The following is a 19,321-nucleotide window of genomic DNA, read 5'->3' on the forward strand; positions in this document are numbered from 1 at the left end:
AATCCCCATTTAATTTGGGACTGACTTCGGAGTAAACATATGTGATATGTTAATGTATTCTGTGATGAATTTAAAAGTTGTGCTGTTTTAGTTTTCCCATCTGAATTGGGATTGCATTTTTTAATTTGAGACTGCTTTTATGAAATCTTAAAATTAAACATCAATATTAAGAGTTCGAATTATTATCACTGGTGTTAAAACAACAAGACTACCTTAGAATAACACCTGCTAGATGGTGTTACAACTCAACTTTAATAAGGCAAATGCTTCTTAAAATGTAAATATACAATTAAAAAAGGACACTCTTGCTCACATTAGTAGCTCTTAGGAAAAGCTTGTGTGAGTAAAGAGCAGCAGTACAAGAAACCACATTTGCATGAAATAAACTCTGATTTAAAAATTGATATCAAAATTTAAGTGGCAGTGCATGTAGATATATTTTACTGAACAGCAATTTAAAACAATGGTATCAAATATATGTTTGACGTGTGTTTTTCTTTAAGGTTTTTGGATTCAAAACATAAAAACCATTACAAGATATACAATCTGTAAGTATACTTCTTATATGTACCAACCCTAAATATGACCCATATGTAATTAAGGGTTTTTTTTAATGTTAAGGTAGACTTCAAATATATTCTACTGAGTTAAAGTTTCAAAATTGCTGAATGTAACACATTTAGATCTTTTGGAAAGGGCAGTATTGTGGTGCAGACTAATGTTACTTTGTCTTTAAATGGCTTGGCGGAAAGCCCATCTTACAGCCTGTAACCTTCTGATAAAGCAAAATTATTCAGACAGTTTCTGTTGATTTGATGACATCTTTACATTGATGCAAAATCATTATGCATTGTTTTAGTACAAATGGAAAGCAAATTCTGATTGTAGTTACATTTCTTTTCAAGGATTCTAGGGCATATGATAAACTAGGTAGAAATAATGATATATTGAATAATGTTTTAGCCATTATTATTAGAATTTTGAAGTGTGAGGGAGTATATATTAACCAAATATTTAATGCTAATGTTCCAGATTTGTTTTTTCTTGCATAATAATAACAGTAATTTTGAATGCATTTTGAAAGTACAGATGCTTTTCTGAATTTATTGCTATGTTGAAGAAATTACATATATTGCATAATTACCAGGTTTCAGATCTGGTGGAACTGTTGAGCTTTTGAAATACTGAAAATGATCCTTGAGATGTATTCTGGTAATTTACTAGATCAAGAACTTTGGCAATGCTGAGTTAGAGCCAATGTTTCCTTTTCTCCAGTGGAAGAAGTCTTCCTCAGATACAGAGGAAAGAGATGTTTGGATCCAACCCATAGTTCTCCTATATGAGTTTTTCTTGGGGCCGATAGATTAATTTTTTATTTAAAAATATATACTGTTTTTATGTTGAAGCAGTCTACAGTAAAAAAAAAAAAAAAGAAACCTGAAAGACTTCAAACAACATTAGAAAGAGATGCAGATAAACAGCAGACAAATAATAGCAACAGCGACCGGTCACCTATTAAAAGTAGTAGAGAATTTTAAACATCTTAAATGTAGGTTCATATGGAATGTGATGGTCCTTCAAGTATTGTATTTATTAATTTTCAGGTCCCAAGACATGTAGGATGTTTAAGATCAAAATTATTGGGTTGTATCCAGTGTAACTCCTACTTTCAGTAGACCCATTGAAATGAATAGAACTAACTGAAGTCTTGTTTGTATCAATGGGTCTCCTCTAAGTAGGACTAACATTGGATACTACCAATACCTTTAACTGTGCTCAGAAACACACTGGGACTCAATAAAGATTTTTCAACATCGGTAATGTGGTTAGACCAGTATGTCTTGGCCAGTAATCAAACTGCCATGTTTGAATGGGCTGGAGTTGTTGAACAGACTTAAAAGGCCAGCCTCACATATGAAATATTGCAGTAAACTAATGTGGATGAAGAAGGTAGTGGATATCTGCAGTCAGGCTATCCCTGTCCAGTAAGAGTGGCAGCTGGTACACCAGCTTGCATTACTAGGAATATTGTGAGGGACCATTTGACTTAGGCTTATTTCCTGCCAATATTTAGATTTTAAAACTACTTAGATGTGCCTTATGAACTGGCCCTTCATCTTTCATCTTGAAGTTCATGGATAAAATTATGAATGCACTGTTAGCCTTTGACATATTTTGTTAGCCTACATAAGCAAATGTATGACATCAGAATGGCATTCTCCATTTTACAACAACTTTAATATATGCATGGAAAGAACCACTTACCTGATCACCTGTGGTAAGCAGTGATGTGAGTTTTCTGGAAAAATTTGAATTAGAAAATTTCCAGAAAATGTTCCAATGCAAATTAGGTTAATTTACATAGGATCATTTGCATAGGAAATGTTTGAGTTTGTATCAGAAGATTTTCCACTGCAGATTAGGTTAAGTTTCATAGGGGCATTTGCACTGAAAAATGTTCTGATCCTCTAAAACTGGGATGGGTAACTTGTAGGCCAAAGCATCTCGAGGACAACAACTACCACCATCCCTCACCATTGGCTATGCTCAGTAGAGCTGATGAGAGCTGTAGACCAAAACATCCGGAGGGCCACAAGATGCCTACCTCTGCCCTAGAGAGATCTAATTTAGCATATTTGTTTTACTTGTATTTAGTAAACAACAAAGCTTTAAAAAGTACTCTGTTTTTTTTTTTGTTCCAATATACCACAAGTATTTGGATCTGAAATTTTTGAAGGGGAGGGCGGAATTTAAGCACACTTGATGTAATTTAAATGTTATATTAGGTAGAAATTTGTATTGTAATATTTTAAACAATGAAAGACAATAGCATGTACTTCCCATACATTTTTTAAATTAAGAAAAAAAAGGCACTGAAAACTGTTGACACAAGTACATTTTAACAATCCAAAGAACTGTGTATGTTATGCTGACAACCACTCATCTGTTTCAACAGTGTTCAACTCTAACACTGAGGTTGCTGGGGCAGCTTCACTTCTGCTGTCATTGGGTACTATCCAATGGAGGCCTTCCATGGGTGGCCTGGGTGGGCAGGCGGCGGCACACGCATGGCCCCTACCACTAACAGCCACAGTGTAGCGCTTCCAGGGGGAAGTACAGCAATGAATGGAAATGATAGTTTCCAGAAGAGGCAGGTCACACCTCTTCCAGAAATTCTGAGCATTGGCCAGTTATCATGATGGCAGACTGTCAATAAGACCCAGTTGATCAGAATTACTGGTCCTGCTCCTCCTCCTACTGGGCCTGATACTTACTTTGGGTGGGATACAAATAAATGATGTATCATATCACTTGTTCTGAATTCTGTCAGTCTGTTACTACATTTATCCTCACAGGGTACATCCAGATTGGATGTTTCTTGCATGATAATTCATTCAGGAAGAGGAAGTTATTTTCACAGATAGGTGTGTACACATGATCATATGGTTTATCCTTGATCCCTAATGAACAAGTTGGCACTGGCTCAAAGAAGGGTCATGATTAAAGGATGGACCGCTTGGGCACTTTCTGGCTGTTGTGCTATTTATTTGTTTTTATTTCTTAAAAAATGTAGGCTGCCTTTAAGGCGGGATTCTTAATCAAGGTGGTAATCAATCTACTGTCAGTTTTCATAGTAACAATGAATTTACTTTTTTGCACCATTCACCAAGTGACACATCTGCTTCAACCCTCTCTTTTTGCCAAATTGTGCCCTGATTTTGGTGTGTACATGGGTGCCCATGTGTAAGTGCATAAATTCAGCATTTTTGCATAAGTCATAACTGGTAATTCTTGGAGGAGAAAGGTCTTTGAAACCTATGAAAATTAGTATTAGGGCAATGAGGTTAGTAAAATCAAGTGTAACAAGAATGCTAGTTTAAATATACTGTAATTAAAAGACTGCAAACTTTGTTTGGATGTATGCCAGAGACCCCTCTTTACCTCTGTGCGTGTATTTCTTCATTAAGTTGTCTCTCATCAGATTGTATGTTTTTATATGCCTGAACTTGGCTTCCCCCTCAACTCCTAGCCAACAGATAGTTAATCTGGGTTGATGTGCATCAAACTGGGATGATAGCTCTTTGTTCACTAACCAGTTGAGAATATTAAATTTACTAAGGTTCTTTAATAGTAAAGCAGTTAAAAAAGCAACCTCAAATTTGATAAATATACTAATAATCTTACTTCCTTTTTTAAAAAGAGAAACTTTTAGTATTTGTCATACTGATTAAAGCTAAAAACCCCTGGGGTGAAGCTTAGTCAGAATTTGTCACAATAGGAGTTTTCTAAATTTTGAGAGATCCCTCAAAATTTTGAGAGATCCCTCAAAGGGTTTTTTTATTATGTATCCCCCCTCTCTCTAGGGAGATCTGGGTGGTATAGATGGGGGTTTCCTTCCTGTCCTCACAGAATATGGTTAGTGGTCAGACAGAGCCCAATTCAGTGAGCCCAAGGGCATATTGGGGAATATAAACCCAAGTCTTCCCAATTCAAATCTACTGCACACTATTGTAGTTTACTACACATTGTTATATTTCTAAGGCTTCCTTTAGAAAATTCAAAGTTAACTTTTTAGATTAGCTTTAGATTTAGATCCCCAACCTGGTACTCTCCTGATGTGAGACTATAACTGCCATCAGTGGCTGGGGATGATGTGAGTTCCCCAGTCTGAAGGGCACCAGGTTGGGGAAGACTCATTAGATTCTATTTTCAAATACATTTACATTCATCCATATGGCTTGGAGAACACATTAAATTTCTAGATATTTAAATATGAAGCTTAACAGAAGTATTGTTTGTATATGCTCTCATTATGAATATAATAAGTTTTTAAAAGCTCTTGAATATGGTACATTTGTCTCCTTGATAGGTGTTATATTTGTACTTAATGTATTGTAACATTTCTTTCAGATGTGCTGAAAGACATTACGACACCGCCAAATTTAACTGCAGAGGTATGTTTGTTCTGTCACATTAGAATGTATTCCTCCCACACTAAGAAATAAAATAGACTACTGAAAGCACTTAAGAGAGGTTGTAACAAGCTATGGATTCCTTATTAGTTTGATACTCAGTACTTTTATGTCGGTCACAGACAATAAATAATGAATTTGTATGACATTTATCTTTTTAGTGTATCAACTGTTCTGTTCCATGTACTTCCTCTATTTGTTGTAGCAAGCTTTCCCCCTATGCCGTTTAAAAGTTATGTGTCTAATTGGAAACAGACCTGCACTTGAGAGCAAGATAAAAACACTGAAAATATACTTTCTGTAAATGCTTAGTTTAAACATGCACACACTCTGGAATTGAAAATATGATAAAATAGTTGGGTTTTCATGATACAGACATCATAAAAATGCTATGGCTCTTTTAAAACTGCCTTCCTATGTTGACATGAAATAAGATTTTTGAATAATCATTTGTAAAATATATAATCTATGAAATTGGAAACTACTGGTAGTAGGGGAGAGGAGGAAGTATATTTCAGTCTAATGGAACAGTGAAGAACATAGTTTTATATAAGTTGTGGTTATGCAAGTGGTAAGTATGATGGAGAAGTGTTTCCAGAAAATTCTAGAATTAAAACTTCTACCATGGAACATAGAAATTACTTGTTCCACAACACATTGGCCTGGTTTGTACATAATGCTAAACTATTATGTTTAGCCTTATGTACTAAACATACTCCCTTCAGTATGGCTGTAAGGAGGAGACCAGAATCGTTTGCCTCTATTATCAGTTAACCTCGGTTTAGCATTCTGTCTCAATCCTGAACTGTGGTTGTTTGATCTTAAATATGGTGTATTTAAACCAGTTTCATAAACTACTGTTTGCCATTGATTTGTTTAAGTAAACCATAGTCTCTGGGTTTAGATACAACCTTTAATTGTGGTTAATTAAAAGCAGAAGAAAAAGCTTCCAAACACCTTGTCATTTTGGATGAGGAGAGGGACAGGGGTTGCCGATGAGCCTAAAACTTATCCACATGGTTTAGTGCAGTCTTCCCCAACATGATGCCATCCAGATGTGTTGGCCATGCTGCCTGAAGATAATGGGAGTTGTAGTCCAACACATCAAGAGGGTGCCAATTTGGGAAGACTGATTTAATGTTATGTCTAGACATAGTCATGGTTTCTGCATACGCATAAAACATAATACGCCATATTGGCCCATAGGAAAAATTCCAAAATCCACAGCCAGATAATTCATTTACTAGGACCAACCAGAATTGCATGAAATTGTGGGCAAGCCTTTGAGTTCTCTAGGTCTCTTATGAAACTTAAATGGATTAGTAGATGTTTTGCAGGTTTCAAGTTACACTCCAGGACAGTCGGGACAAAGAATCTCATAATGGCATTCTTAGTTGGGAATTTAAAATGCTTTTGTAAATGGGCATCCTCAACCAGCAGTTGCCTTTGTTAATATATATACCTAATGAGAATAAGGCATGTATTTAACATCACATGGTAGTAATTATTATTGCGAAGTTGTATAGATGCCATACCTTGTTTTATAGTATGTTTGTAGATTCTTCTTGAATGCTAATATGGTGTCAGAAAAATAGTGGCTACAGAAGCAGTTTCTCCCAGATGGATAATTTTTCTATTCATTCTCACTGTTGTAATAAAAAAATGCTGAGACTAAGTTGCTAGGGAACAGCAGGTGTACAGAGCATGTACCAGCCCCAGGGTAATAGATTGGGTAGCCCATCAGAGTAGAATCTTTGACAAATCTATCTTTGCACTTTGACATTATCATGGCTGATGAGGCATTTAACTTCAGGACTATGATTTGCTTTTCTTGTAAAGGACTATAAACCATCTTTGTTTACCTGAGAATTTCAGGAAAAACCAAAGCAACACTACACAGTTGGATCCAGAATACTGCTTAACTTAGAAGTTGTGCAGCTGGATTAAAAATGTACGAAAAGAACTACAAAACATTACATGGTTCTTTTCATACATTTTTAATCCAGCTGCACAACTTTTAACTTAAACAGTATTCTGGATCCTCCATAATTATCAGAAGTGTGTGGGGAGTGAGTCAGTTATGGTTTAATGCAGTCAGGTACATTTAATAACTGAGGGGGCTCCATTCTATAACCTGGTTTGCACACAACAGCAATTCCTGGGTTGTTCAACCCAGGAATTGGAGAGTGGGAGCAAACGAGCCTGCTGCCTCCGATGTGCTCATTGCTTTCAGTCAACAACCCTGGGCCAGCGTTGTTATCGTGACGTCCGAATCCAGAACTCTGGGTTGTTTAGGGGTTAAAAACCAAGTGTTAACCCAGAAACAAATAGTAGGAGATTGTTGGGTTAACTCTGGGTTGTTTAACCCCCTAAACAGCCCAGAGTTCCAGGATCAGATGTCATGATAACAACCAAGGAACAGGGATTCCTGGGTTGTTGATTGAAAGGGAAGCAAGAAGCTCATGGGAGGCATCTCTCTCTCTCTCTCTCTCTCTCTCTCTCTCAGCTTTGGCAATTCCTGGTTTAAACAAATCAGGAATTGCTGTTGGAATGCATTATTATTTTGATCCTTTATCACAGGGAAGCACAATTTGTGCCCCCCCAATGCCCTAACCCTCCCCCCACCCTAATTTCCCCTTTGAATTTCATACTGATTGTATAATTGTAGTTTTTTATTTATTTATTTATTTATTTATTGCATTTATATCCCGCCTTTTTTCGTCCAAGGAACTCAAGGCAGCATACATGATCCTCCTCCTTCCTCCATTTTATCCTCACAACAACAACCCTGTGAGGTGCACTGCCACTTCTGCCATCACCAACTGCTAGCCTTCTTTCCACCTCCTTCCCAGCAATCCTAATAAAGACGATAGCAGCAAGGAAAGAGTGATCTGTATCAGGATTCAAGAGATCTCTGGGGGTGGGGGTGTAGAGAAGGTTCTTTACTCCCTCCTCAGCAATTCCCATAAGATAGTTCTTTCCCTGCAGCTGCTAGCAACAAGGAAGTAGCAATTTGTATCATGATGGCATGTGCGATCCTTGAGACGGCATCAGATGCAGCCCTTGGGCCTGAGGATTTTGTGCACGCTTACTTTACGAGGAAAGCCATTGATCTGAATTGGTGCTGGATGAGGGCTAATAAATTGAGTCTTAATTCAGACAAAGACAGAAGTACTGCTGGTCAGAAGGGAGACAGACTATGGAATAGGGATTTGGGCTGTTTCGGTGGAGGTAGTACTCCCCTTGAAGAATCAGGTCTGGGGGGTGTTGCTGGGTTTGACTTATATCTGGATGCCCAGGTGATGGTGGCAGCCAGGAGTGCCTTTGCCCAGCTTAGGATAATGTGCCAACTGTGCCTATTCGTGACGAGGCCAGATCTGGCTACGGTAACACATGCCTTAGCTGCAGCTAGATTGGATGATTGCAGTAAGCTCTGTATGAGCTACCTTTTGAAGAGTCTTTGGAAACTGCAGTTGATCTAGAATTCAGCACCAAGGATACTAGTGGGTGCTTGCCCTTGGGATCATGTTACACCTGTCCTGCAGTAGCTGGACTGGATGCTGTGAAGGATTGTTGGTTTCACCCCCAGCAACTCTGCAAGGTAGGCCAGTTCCCGCAAAGTTAACCCAGTAGCTCCCTTCCAGGTCAATAGGCACTGTATTTAGCAATGAAGTTCTAGAGGACACAGCACACCAACTGGAAGTTAGATAAAAGTTTATTAAGGGAAAGGAACAAAGAGGAAGAAATGGGGAGAGGTAGTAGGTTGTACGGGAAATTACAAGCAAGGTACAAAACTCTTAAGCAAATCCAGAAATGCCAAGTACCAAGGCACACACTCCCAAGAGCAAAACAATAAAGCTAGCTAGTCTATCCTATCCATACCAAAGTATGGGCCTCCCAGGATAGCCATCGGCCAGCAGCATACCCTAGTACCGTCAGAGCCAAGAAGAGACACCCACCCCTTCCTTAGCCCTCTTTTTATTGCCCTGCCCTAGCAACTCTGGGCAGATTTGAAGCACCCAATCCAAGGACACCCCACTTCACCCTCCAAAGAGGCTGAATCTCCCCACCAGGAACGGCTGTTATCATTTTCCCAGTTAGTTGAAGCAGAGCGTGGCCTTGAGCTGCTGGGCTGAGAAACAGCCAAAAAACAATCAACCTCCAGGTGGCTGCTTCGTACATGACTACCCAAGCGGCCTGCATGGCTCCCGCTACTATTATCCCATTCTTGACAGATGCCAATTTGTTTCTGGGCACAATTCAAAATGTTGCTAGTTACTCTTAAATCCCTAAATGGCTTGGGTGCAGGTTATCTAATGGACTGTCTCCTCCCATACCAACCCACCTGCTGCCTAAATCTGGTGGAGAGTCAGTTCTGTGTGTCCCACATATGGTGGACACATGATTGGCTGTGACAAGATAGGCCGCACCCAAATTACGGAACAGCTTACCCCTTGAGACCTGGGTTGCCCCCTCTCTTGCTACTTTCCACCAGCTGGTAAAAATGGTCTTATTCCAGCCGGGTTTTGTCTTGCTGAGTAGATAGTGCTTTTATCTAAAGAGCTGGTTTTACCTTTTATGCCTGTCTCCATTGTATTGTATTTCTCTCTTCGTCTTTTTTTTATATTCTTTTATTGTGATAATGTGACTTCTTTTGTGAGCTGCTCCAAGTGTTGTGTAGGCATTAGAAATACAGAGTAGGAATTTGTATATAAATAATATAAATAAAAATTCAGATATAAATAGAGAGTGGCATCCTTTCTCAGTATGGATTTTGGGTATCATAGCAAGTCAGTTTGATTTTTCTTTTTGGCTGTATGCTTTGCACTTCCTGCTCCTTTCTCTCCCCACCCCTGCTCATATTGTTTCCCTTTCATTACTGTTAAAATTAATTAACCTGTAGTGATGTGTTTTTGCATTTGAGAATATACGACTTGTGCTTTACATACAGTTGTCTAATTCTGAATGTTATAATATTTTAAAATTCTGAATTTTAACTTGCTCTATTATGTTTCTAGAACAGATCTATATAACCAGTATACCAAGCTGAACTCAGCCCACCAATCATATATGGTGGGTCACCAGTGGCTTGAGTAAAATTTATTTGCTGCATGTCTGAGACAGCAAGTACAGGGAGATTCTCAAATACCTGGCAGATCATACATGGCTGGCTGGCTGTATTTGACATTGTGGGTCACAAATTGTGCAAACCAGTTCTAGACTATTAGTTATAATCTCTTTAAAACTTTTAATTTTAAATATCTAATAGTTACATGTTAGACTTCATAGTAATATGACTCTTGGTTAATCAATACAATCTTTCTGTTTTATAGTTGCACAGTATCCATTTGAAGACCATAATCCACCCCAGCTGGAGCTTATCAAACCTTTTTGTGAAGATCTTGACCGATGGCTTAGTGAAGATGGCAATCATGTTGCAGCAATCCACTGTAAAGCTGGAAAGGGACGAACTGGTGTAATGATTTGTGCATATTTGTTACATCGAGGAAGATTTCAAAAGGCACAAGAAGCCCTAGATTTCTATGGGGAAGTAAGGACCAGAGATAAAAAGGTGAGAAGCATGCTTTTTGGACACATGCTTAGTTTATTTATTTGCAAAACAGTCGTCTAGGATATCTTGTGATGGGGGGGATTTGTTTATTATGTTTGGATCGTGAACATACAGTATCGCTAAAAAATTTGCCCTCTGTTTTTTGACTGCCTTTCATCTAGCTGGTTAGAAATCTCTGGCAATAGAAAAACCAAAATATTTTAGTTTCCCCCTCCAGCACAGAAGTGTACAATATGCAGGCTGCAAACTGTCCACAGTGCTTTGTATTCCAGAATATTGATGAATTAGGAGAGTAATCGGGAAGTAAATAGGTCCACCGTTCCCTCTATCTCATTTGCATTCTAGGTCTCATCCCCTTTTGAAGGCTTCTAAATGTTCCACATTCACCTCTAACCCTGATGAGAAATATAACAATGATTGAAAGGGAGAAGTAAGTGTGCGTGTGTAGAAAAACACAAGCAGCAGCATCTTACTGATGCAGTTATTAGGGCAGGGCTGAGTCCCACTTGGAAAGGAAATCGCAGTAGCAAGCCTGCCCCACCCTGTATGTTAATTGTAACTAGGGCTGTCATTTGCTTAGAGAAGTTTTAGTTTATACATTGTAGGAAGTTTAATTGATTGATTAAGTCTGCTTATGGATATAATTATAGTTCTTAAGAGGAGAAGCATACTTGCTTTTTATTTTAGGTTATGCATGCATGTTTAACAGCAGGCACCATCTCAGACGAGGCATTTCATCGTGTGTGTGCGCGTGCGTGCGTGTGTGTGTGTGAGAGAGAGAGAGAGAGAGAGGGAGGATGAATGCCTCTTTTAAGAAGGCAAACCTACCAGCCATAGTTTCGCAAGTACTTGCACTCACAGTGCATAAGTTTTCAAAAAATCTGCTGGCCAGTTTAACTGGGGACACTTTTTAATCGATCAAAGTGTTTTGACTAATAGCTGCAGTCCCAATTATGGTAGTTAAATTTGTGGTTCCATCATTTCTAATGCATGCTGTATGCTTGCACAGCATTCAGAAAGAGATAGACAGTATCCTCCATTACCCTCAACCAGCCCAGATCATTGCCTTTTGCTACTAACCTTTGCCCAGCTATCTGTTAGAAATGCTACAGGGTGAACTCAGTCCTAGGTGCTGGCAGTGATAGCTTCTACTTCTGCCAAGAGGAGGCAGGCCTTCTACTGCCATAGATTGGACCGCTTCTTCTTTCTAGTACCAGGAGAAATTGTCAAATAGTTGACTGTTAAATAAATGCTCTTGTTCATATATATTTCCCATTCTGAAATGATAACTTTTCCATGCCAAACAAGATACCCACCCATGCTACAGGAGGTAGACTTCTCCAGCTTTGCTAGCTCACTGTAGCATATCCAATTTTAGCTGTTCAGCAGACCTTCCTACTTCTCTTTAAAAACTTAAATGTCTCTTCTAGAAAGAAATGGACTACCTATAATAATACTCTTTCCCTCTAATAGCCTCTTGAAGGAAGGATCAATTTAGATGCACTGCTGTATGTGTTTACTATAAATGTTGTAGCAGCATTTTTGTAACATTTCTAATTGCTTACATGTAACCTTATTAAGTAGGTTCATATGTTGGAAGAGTACTGTTTATGAAATTTGGAAAATGGACCAGGAACATCATAGTTTGGGTATAGAAACATTAGTACAGTTACACTGCACTCATACAGGCAAATAGGTACATGACCCTAACACTACAGGCATGTGTATTTATATTTTTAGTATGTGTTCTGCAATGCTTTGTGACTTTAGGTACTTATGTATTATGATGACAATAGTGTTGATAAACTTCATAGGTCTTCACATCTATTTACTACTAGTCATGAAGTATAACAATATTGAACTGCAGGGGAAAACAGGATAGTATCAGAGTCTTGCTGGTCAGGAAAGCCTGTGAATAGGTGTGTTTTGAAGAGATGTTTAAAACTTGCCACTGTTTTTGCCTCTTGAATTACATGTGGGAGAGCGTTCCAAAGGGTGGGTGCCACTGCTGAAAAGGCCCACTACCTGGCGACATTCCGTTGGCCGCAGAATGACCAGTAAGGCCGCCTCAGAAGATCTCAGGGGTGAATGGGTAACATATGGGAAGACATTCATGAACATAATGTTTTGGAAATTATTTTCCGTTGCATACTGAAAAATCTGTAGCTTGTCTTCTGACCACATACTCCAGGGGAGGGCAAGCAGAACATAAATCAGGATCAACTGGTGGGTCTCGGTAACAAATGACAACAACAAAATGACTTAACCCCTCTCCTCAGTTATATTACGGAAGTGAAGAAAGTTGTACAGGATGTGTTTGTGGGAGGGAGAGACCAGGAGTGGATTTTTATATGAAAGGACTGTGGGTTCAGTTCTAGTACTCAAAACAAATTCATAGGTTCAAAATTCTTTAATTCAAAATGTATGTCTTTTGCTCCTGGCTCCAGTTAGTGGATCTTGGGGTTCTAGTAAAAAGCAAAGTAAATCCTGGAAGCATGACATTTGCACACCTCTGACATAAACAATGTAAGGTGTTTATCCTGTAGCACGTATGAAGTGAAATAGTAATTGACATACAATTCCCCTCCTCACCCTGCACAATCACCACAGCGTGTACCAGTGTCCATTTTGAGTATTCGGTCCCTGGCAGGAGGCGTTGCTATGATTTGTTGTGTCGTCTGAACCTGGGAAGCAAGAGTTATTTGAGGGTTAAACAACCCTCAGATAGGGTTGAATATTCAAAAGGGTTGCCAGCATGTGCCATGGGCTGTGATGATCATGCAAACCAGCCCAATGAGTTCCCTTAGCCAGTGATCAGGAATTAGGCAGTGATTTCCCCCTCAGTTTTTCTGACCACATGCAGAGTGATATCAGAAAGGAGCCTCTCTTCGTGGGCCTCTGTATTATTGGCTGAATCGTCATTCTCTTAGTTCAACTTTTCTTCCATATTTTCTGCCTCATACCTTGCTTTTATAGTGATCAAAGCCTTATTTAAGAAATGGCTCAAATGCAGTAGTTAAATTCTCCAAGTCATTTGCATGACATTTGCCTTGTCTGCTTCAGAGAGGTTCATGCTATGGATGGAAGTAAGAATTGTCAAACTTGCCAAAAGGTTCATAGTTTACTGGGTCACTGCCTTTAGGTTGTCATGTGGCTGCACCTTTTCAAGTTTTCATTTTGGATACTTCTTTGTGCTCAACATCTCTAGTCCCCTTCTCTGGGATTCACTCAGTCTTCTGGATTACTCACCAAAGCCAAGAATTTCTTCAAGATCTTCCCATTATTTGTCCTCTGAATAGTCATCTAAGCATTCCATGTTTAAGTTGGCAAGGTCCAAACTTTTCGCATTGAATCCTTTCGCTCTTGGACATTTCTAGAGGTGATAAAACCTTCTTCCTCTCTTACATCTGATCTTGTGGCAGCCAAGTCTACCTCAACAGCAAAGACAACCTTCAAAAGGTTATGATTTGGACAGGGTTGAATGCCACTGCAAGCCCTCGTTTAATTGAGAGTGAACAGGAAGGCACTCAACTACTCTAGCCTGCATTTTCAACTTTTACATGGTGTTTACTCTGAAGAAATAAAAGAAATGGATGCTCTAAGCTTTTTTTTACTTCATCAGAGCCTCTGATAATCTAGTGGTTCATCTGTTTACATTTTGAGGATGTGTAGAACCTGTTCCAACAGAGCAGAACAGAGGGTTTATAGCCAGTATTTTACAGTGTGAAAGGGAGATGCTGATGTCCAATTCTAGCCATTTGAACAAGTACGTTCTTGGTGAAAGTGTTATCTCCCAGTTCTGTGGAAGGCAGGGCCAATCAAGCAGTCTTCTTGCCACCCGGAAGAGGAGGAATCCTTCTCACTCTTGGTGCTGCCATCCTCAGAAGTACAAGGTTGATTGTTTGCTCCTGAGTTAGACTCCAAGCAATGACTTCTATATGTTCTGTTCCTGCCATCATTTCTAAGATAGGGAGGTGGCAGGGTTGCTTTAAAATGAAATCTGTTAGTATGTTTGATTGCCCTTCACAATTATGTTACCATCCAGACATTTTGCATGCTGTCACAGGTAGCATCTTCGACCTTCTCTAGAAGGGCATGTAGTTTGTACCTCTGGATCCTGAAAACTATAGGTATGTCACCACTGCATACAAGCACTCTGTGACAAATTTGTCGGCACCACTATCAGTGCACCCCTGTTTCCTATTTCTCCACATTTCCTGTCTGATAGGAAGGGTTGTGGAAATCCTTACTAATGCTAGCAGACCTTCCACCCACAAATTTTGCATGTTGAAGCACAAACTACTCTTTATTTGGATTTCTTGATGAGTACTTTCCTCATTGAGCACTTCTCAGTGTGGTACTTAAATCCCACTCCTTGAGTGAATAATCTTGGACTTTGATCAAAGTGCATGCAGTAGTATTTTGGGCTTTCCATTTGCCTCTAATCAACATACAAAGGTTCACATGCCATAGGAAAAACTTCCTTGGCATTCTTGCTAACTTAATTATCGTAAAGCAGGCTAGAGTACTGCAATTAGAATTTGTTCCTGATCAGTTATGGGCAAAACTTTGGAGCCTATAATCGACATAGTTACAAGTTTCTATTGTACAAAGTTTTTTGTTTCAATGGCGTTACTTCAGCCAGGCATAACGGCTTGCACTGCCAGTTCTTCTTACCTTCAGCATTTCAAGATAAAATTTTGTTTCCAGATTCTGTTTTTAATCCCAATGGTTTGTTCTCATTTTCTCTCAGGAACTGGTACCCCCAGAAAGAGGATGGTTTAGCTATGTTGATAGGAGCAGATCCTTTCTTAAATTTAATTCTTTATTAATTGCTTATGTCAGTCGCTCAAACAATTGCTCCTGTGTCTGCCTAATGCTTATCCCATTGGATTATGAGGGTGATAGGATTTGAAAACCACCATATAGTCTTACAGTTCAGGGATGTAAACTCAGTGTTCTAATGCCACTAGCATTAATTTCCTTAATTGGCTGTGTGTCTGAACTACCTTGCTTCATATTAACTTCAGACTGGTTTGAATTGGATGAACAACTTTATTTGGATGGGCAACATCTTTGTATCTGGATAGACGTACTTGGATCTGATTAGTGCAGAGGTAACTGCAAGAATCCTAGAAAGTTGGATATTAACAGACCCTTGACTCAGTTCTTACAGTACAGGAGCTGCATGGTTGCTCCCCATGCCATCTCAGTATTGTTTGTGAGACAGGTAAACGATATGAGTACTTTCCATAACAAAGTTGCCAGACATGGGCTGGCAAGGGCATGGACTGGTGTGGGAAATAGCTACACTCTATTCTTCTTTATGTGTGATTCCCATCTTTGTAGAGCTACTGAGGAAATAAAAAAGCAGATTTTCTGTTCAGATTAATTTTGAGAAATCCAAACAGTCATGGTGTTGATATTTGTTTAGCAGAATCTTCTCTCAATTGTACTAATGTTATACCATTAGCCATGTTTTGTTCTGTCTCTGAGCAGTTGAATGCTTCAACGGGTAACTGGAGTTTGGGAGAGAGCAATCCTATGGTCCTGGGAAAGCATACCAGGAACCATAGGATTTTCTATATTTCCCCCACCAGAACCTGTAGAAACCGCTATGACTTCAGGAGGGGGACTCCAAAACCCTCCTCCTCCCCCATCCCCCCTGCAGCTGCCATGGAAAGAACAGCTGCACCTGCTTTCTGAGGTTGCAAAAGTGGCCTCAGAGGACCTTGTAGAAATCAGAAAGGGAGTGTTCCAGTGGGCAGGGAGAGGAGAGGCCAGGATATGAAAAATCCTATGGCTTCTCCATCCCCAACCCCACCTCCAGCAGCGCATCTCCTCTATACAGCTCAGAGGCCCATCTAAAGCAAAAGAAAAGGAGGATGGAGAGGCAAAAGTCACCTCTGTTGCTCTTCCCGCCATACTGGCAGCTGCCCAGCAGGGCACTGGATACTTGAAAGTCTTCAGGTTTGGAGGCTTCCTTCTAACAGGGGCACAACCCATAGGATTGCGCCTTTAACCCTTCCTTCTCCCACAGCATTGCACTCTGAAGGATGCTGGCTTCCTCACATCAATGTGTTTCTGAGGATAAAAGCGTTAATCCTTCTCCAAGCTTCCTTTCTGAACAGGATGCATACTTAGGAGCTCTTAATCCCCCTCCCCCCTCCACTCCCCATAGCTGTGAACCTCATAAGAACTTCTCTCCACCTGGTATCTATGGTTGCAACTAACGTTTTAATTCTTTTCACTGGGGTGCCTGTTCTCTGTAGCACCATCTCAATATATTTCCTGTTAAACTTGCTCATGGAAAAAAACAACTTGTTCTCTGAAAATGTCAAGTCTATACATTTCGCAGTATGGCATAGGGAGTTTAGTTTCAGATAGGAGTTATTCTCTTAATATGTTTGGAGCTTGGAAGTCCTTTCAGAAGTATTGAGTGAGCTACTTTTAAAGGAACCTTAAGGGCTCAAAGTTAGTCTTGCCCTAAAAGTCTGAGCACTGAGACATGGAAATCTCTTAAGTATTACATAAAAAATAAATATATAAGGAGGTTTTTTTAATTTCATTTGGCATGCAGAATTGGGTGAACCTTGCTGGATTGGGGTTCTGTGTGCATATCCAGAAGTGGCTGCTTTAGTTAGCGCTATCAGAGTTGAGTAATTGTGCATGTGGTGACTTTAATCTAGGTAGTTTTCGGTTCAAGGGGCATAGTTATTTTACTGCTCTATAGTGATTTTCTACAGGTGAGATTCTTCACTCAACGGATTCCTTCAGAACCTCTTGGTTTCCAGTTATATTCTTGATAAGTGGAAAAAAGGGACTTGCAGATAGGAAAAAAGAGGAGAATCTAGATGAGCACATGGAATTTTTGTACCCCAAAAAACTTGTGTGGGAATACTTTCTGTTATCAACTGTGGCATTAAGTTAGTGAGATTAAGGGCGCAATCCTATTGCCGCTAGACAGCGGCTAGACGGCCATAGGATTGGTTGGTTTCTGGGAACCGCCTTGTAGGGCAGATGGTCCCCAGGCTCCGCACTCAGAAGAGCAGCACGGAGTGGGGCAAAAGGGAGCATTCCCAGGGACGGGGAGTGCGGAAGTGCTGGTACGACACTTCCTATGCATCGTCCAGCCTCCCAACCCCTGCTCCGAGGCCCTGTGTCTAGACAGCCAAAATTGGCTATCTAGCCATTAATGCAAGGCAGCTGGAGCACAGAAGAGAGGATCCCCTTCGCATTCCTCCTGTTGTGCATTAGATAGGTGGCCACCTCTAAGTTCGGAGGTGGCCACCTATACCAATAGGATTGCTCCCTAAAATGGTCTGGTGGTTTTGTTCTTTAGCTGCAGTTTTGCAGAAGTGATTCTGAGCAGTTTAATATATTGATGCTGTGGACTGATAAAGGTCAGTTTTATTTCATAGATTAATCCATGCTAATCTCAACAAGCACGTTGTTTCCATATTGGACTTCGTAGTACCAAATTTTGTTTTGAAGCTGCACATAGCAAATGCATTATAACATTGAACAAAGATGGCAGACATTAGAGAAAACTATTCCCAGTTTAAAAAGAAAACTTTTTTGGAATATCAAAATGGTTAGGCCATGTTGCAAAGTTTAGTCATTAATCTATATTGCTGTGTTCAGACATTTAAAAAATGATCGGTGTATACTTGCAAAAAAGATATCTGGCAAGAGAAGAATGGTGAAAAATTGTTACTATAGCAGCAAAAAGCCATCATGGTTTACAATATGGATTCCCTCGCATGTAGTTTAGAATATTGTAGCGTGGCACTGAAAAGCAGCATATTTGACCAATCCTTGCCTGAAGGACAGTTGAATGGTTCAATCTTTGTTGGAACAACTGTCACTTAGCTAAAGGAAGAAGATAATGATTTTGCTATTGCAGGAGTGAGCAATTTGTGGCCCTCCAGATGTTTTGGGCTACAACTCTCATCAGCCCTAGCCAGCACAGCCAATAGTGAAAGACGGGAGCTGTGGCCCTCCAGATGTTTTGGGCTACAAGTTGCCCACCCTTGTTTACCAAGGCCTGGTTCACATTATCAGACTTAGGTCTGTGCAAAGCAGCCATGTTGTTCTCCGAGCACTGTGTGGAAGATATATGAACTTTCCTGCCAATCTGTCTTTTATATTAGTAAATACATCATAATTATCATAATTTTATACATCATAAAAGAGAAGAAAAAAGAAGTGAAAATACATAGATTCTCTGGTAGAAGGACTTAGTGTTCTGTTTGATCCATAATGGATGGTTTACTTGTGGCAGAACACCTACAGATTAAAACTTCTGAGCTACTTGGCCAACTTTAACAGTTTTCCTTATTCCCTAATTTCTTTTTTCATTATGCTGTTTCTTGTAAAGAAATGTAACTGCATCTGGCTTTGCTGTGATAGAAGACAGCACCTGGGTGATCCTCAGCCAACCATAGTGTCCAACCTCTCTAGCATGCAAAATCATATATTGTAAGGAAATATATACTTAAACTGATGTAAAGACGAGGTACAAAGAAGGTTGAAAGTACAGGAGAAATTATTCACAAATAATAGCAAAGCTTGGACAGTTTTGTGACTTTTAATTTTATACATGCCACAGGCTTACTAATTTGTAAGATCCACAGAGTGCACTAATTATGACTTGAAAGTATCCTTGTTAAGAAGCCTAAGAATAGCCACATTTCATATTGTTTCATACTGTCCAAGTAATGTCAGAAAAAGTTTGAGATGCAGAGCCCATAGAACACCATCTTTGTTTCTTAGC

At 39.6% G+C, this 19,321-nt stretch overlaps 1 protein-coding gene across 2 annotated transcripts in view; it reads left to right on the forward strand.

Annotated features, from left to right (window-relative positions):
- The window catches only part of PTEN (phosphatase and tensin homolog), a 63,251-nt gene that overhangs the window by 22,678 nt on the left and 21,252 nt on the right, over positions 1–19,321 (forward strand). For both annotated transcript variants that reach the window (XM_084845738.1, XM_084845739.1), the window contains 3 exons: positions 504–548; positions 4,912–4,955; positions 10,307–10,545. In XM_084845738.1, coding sequence (XP_084701864.1) covers positions 504–548; positions 4,912–4,955; positions 10,307–10,545 — 328 coding nt within the window. The remainder of the gene's footprint in view (positions 1–503; positions 549–4,911; positions 4,956–10,306; positions 10,546–19,321) is intronic.

Source organism: Heloderma suspectum, chromosome 3, assembly GCF_057233095.1.
Source record: "Heloderma suspectum isolate Gila_16-S chromosome 3, 16-S_ref, whole genome shotgun sequence".
Classification (NCBI taxonomy): Eukaryota; Metazoa; Chordata; class Lepidosauria; order Squamata; family Helodermatidae; genus Heloderma; species Heloderma suspectum.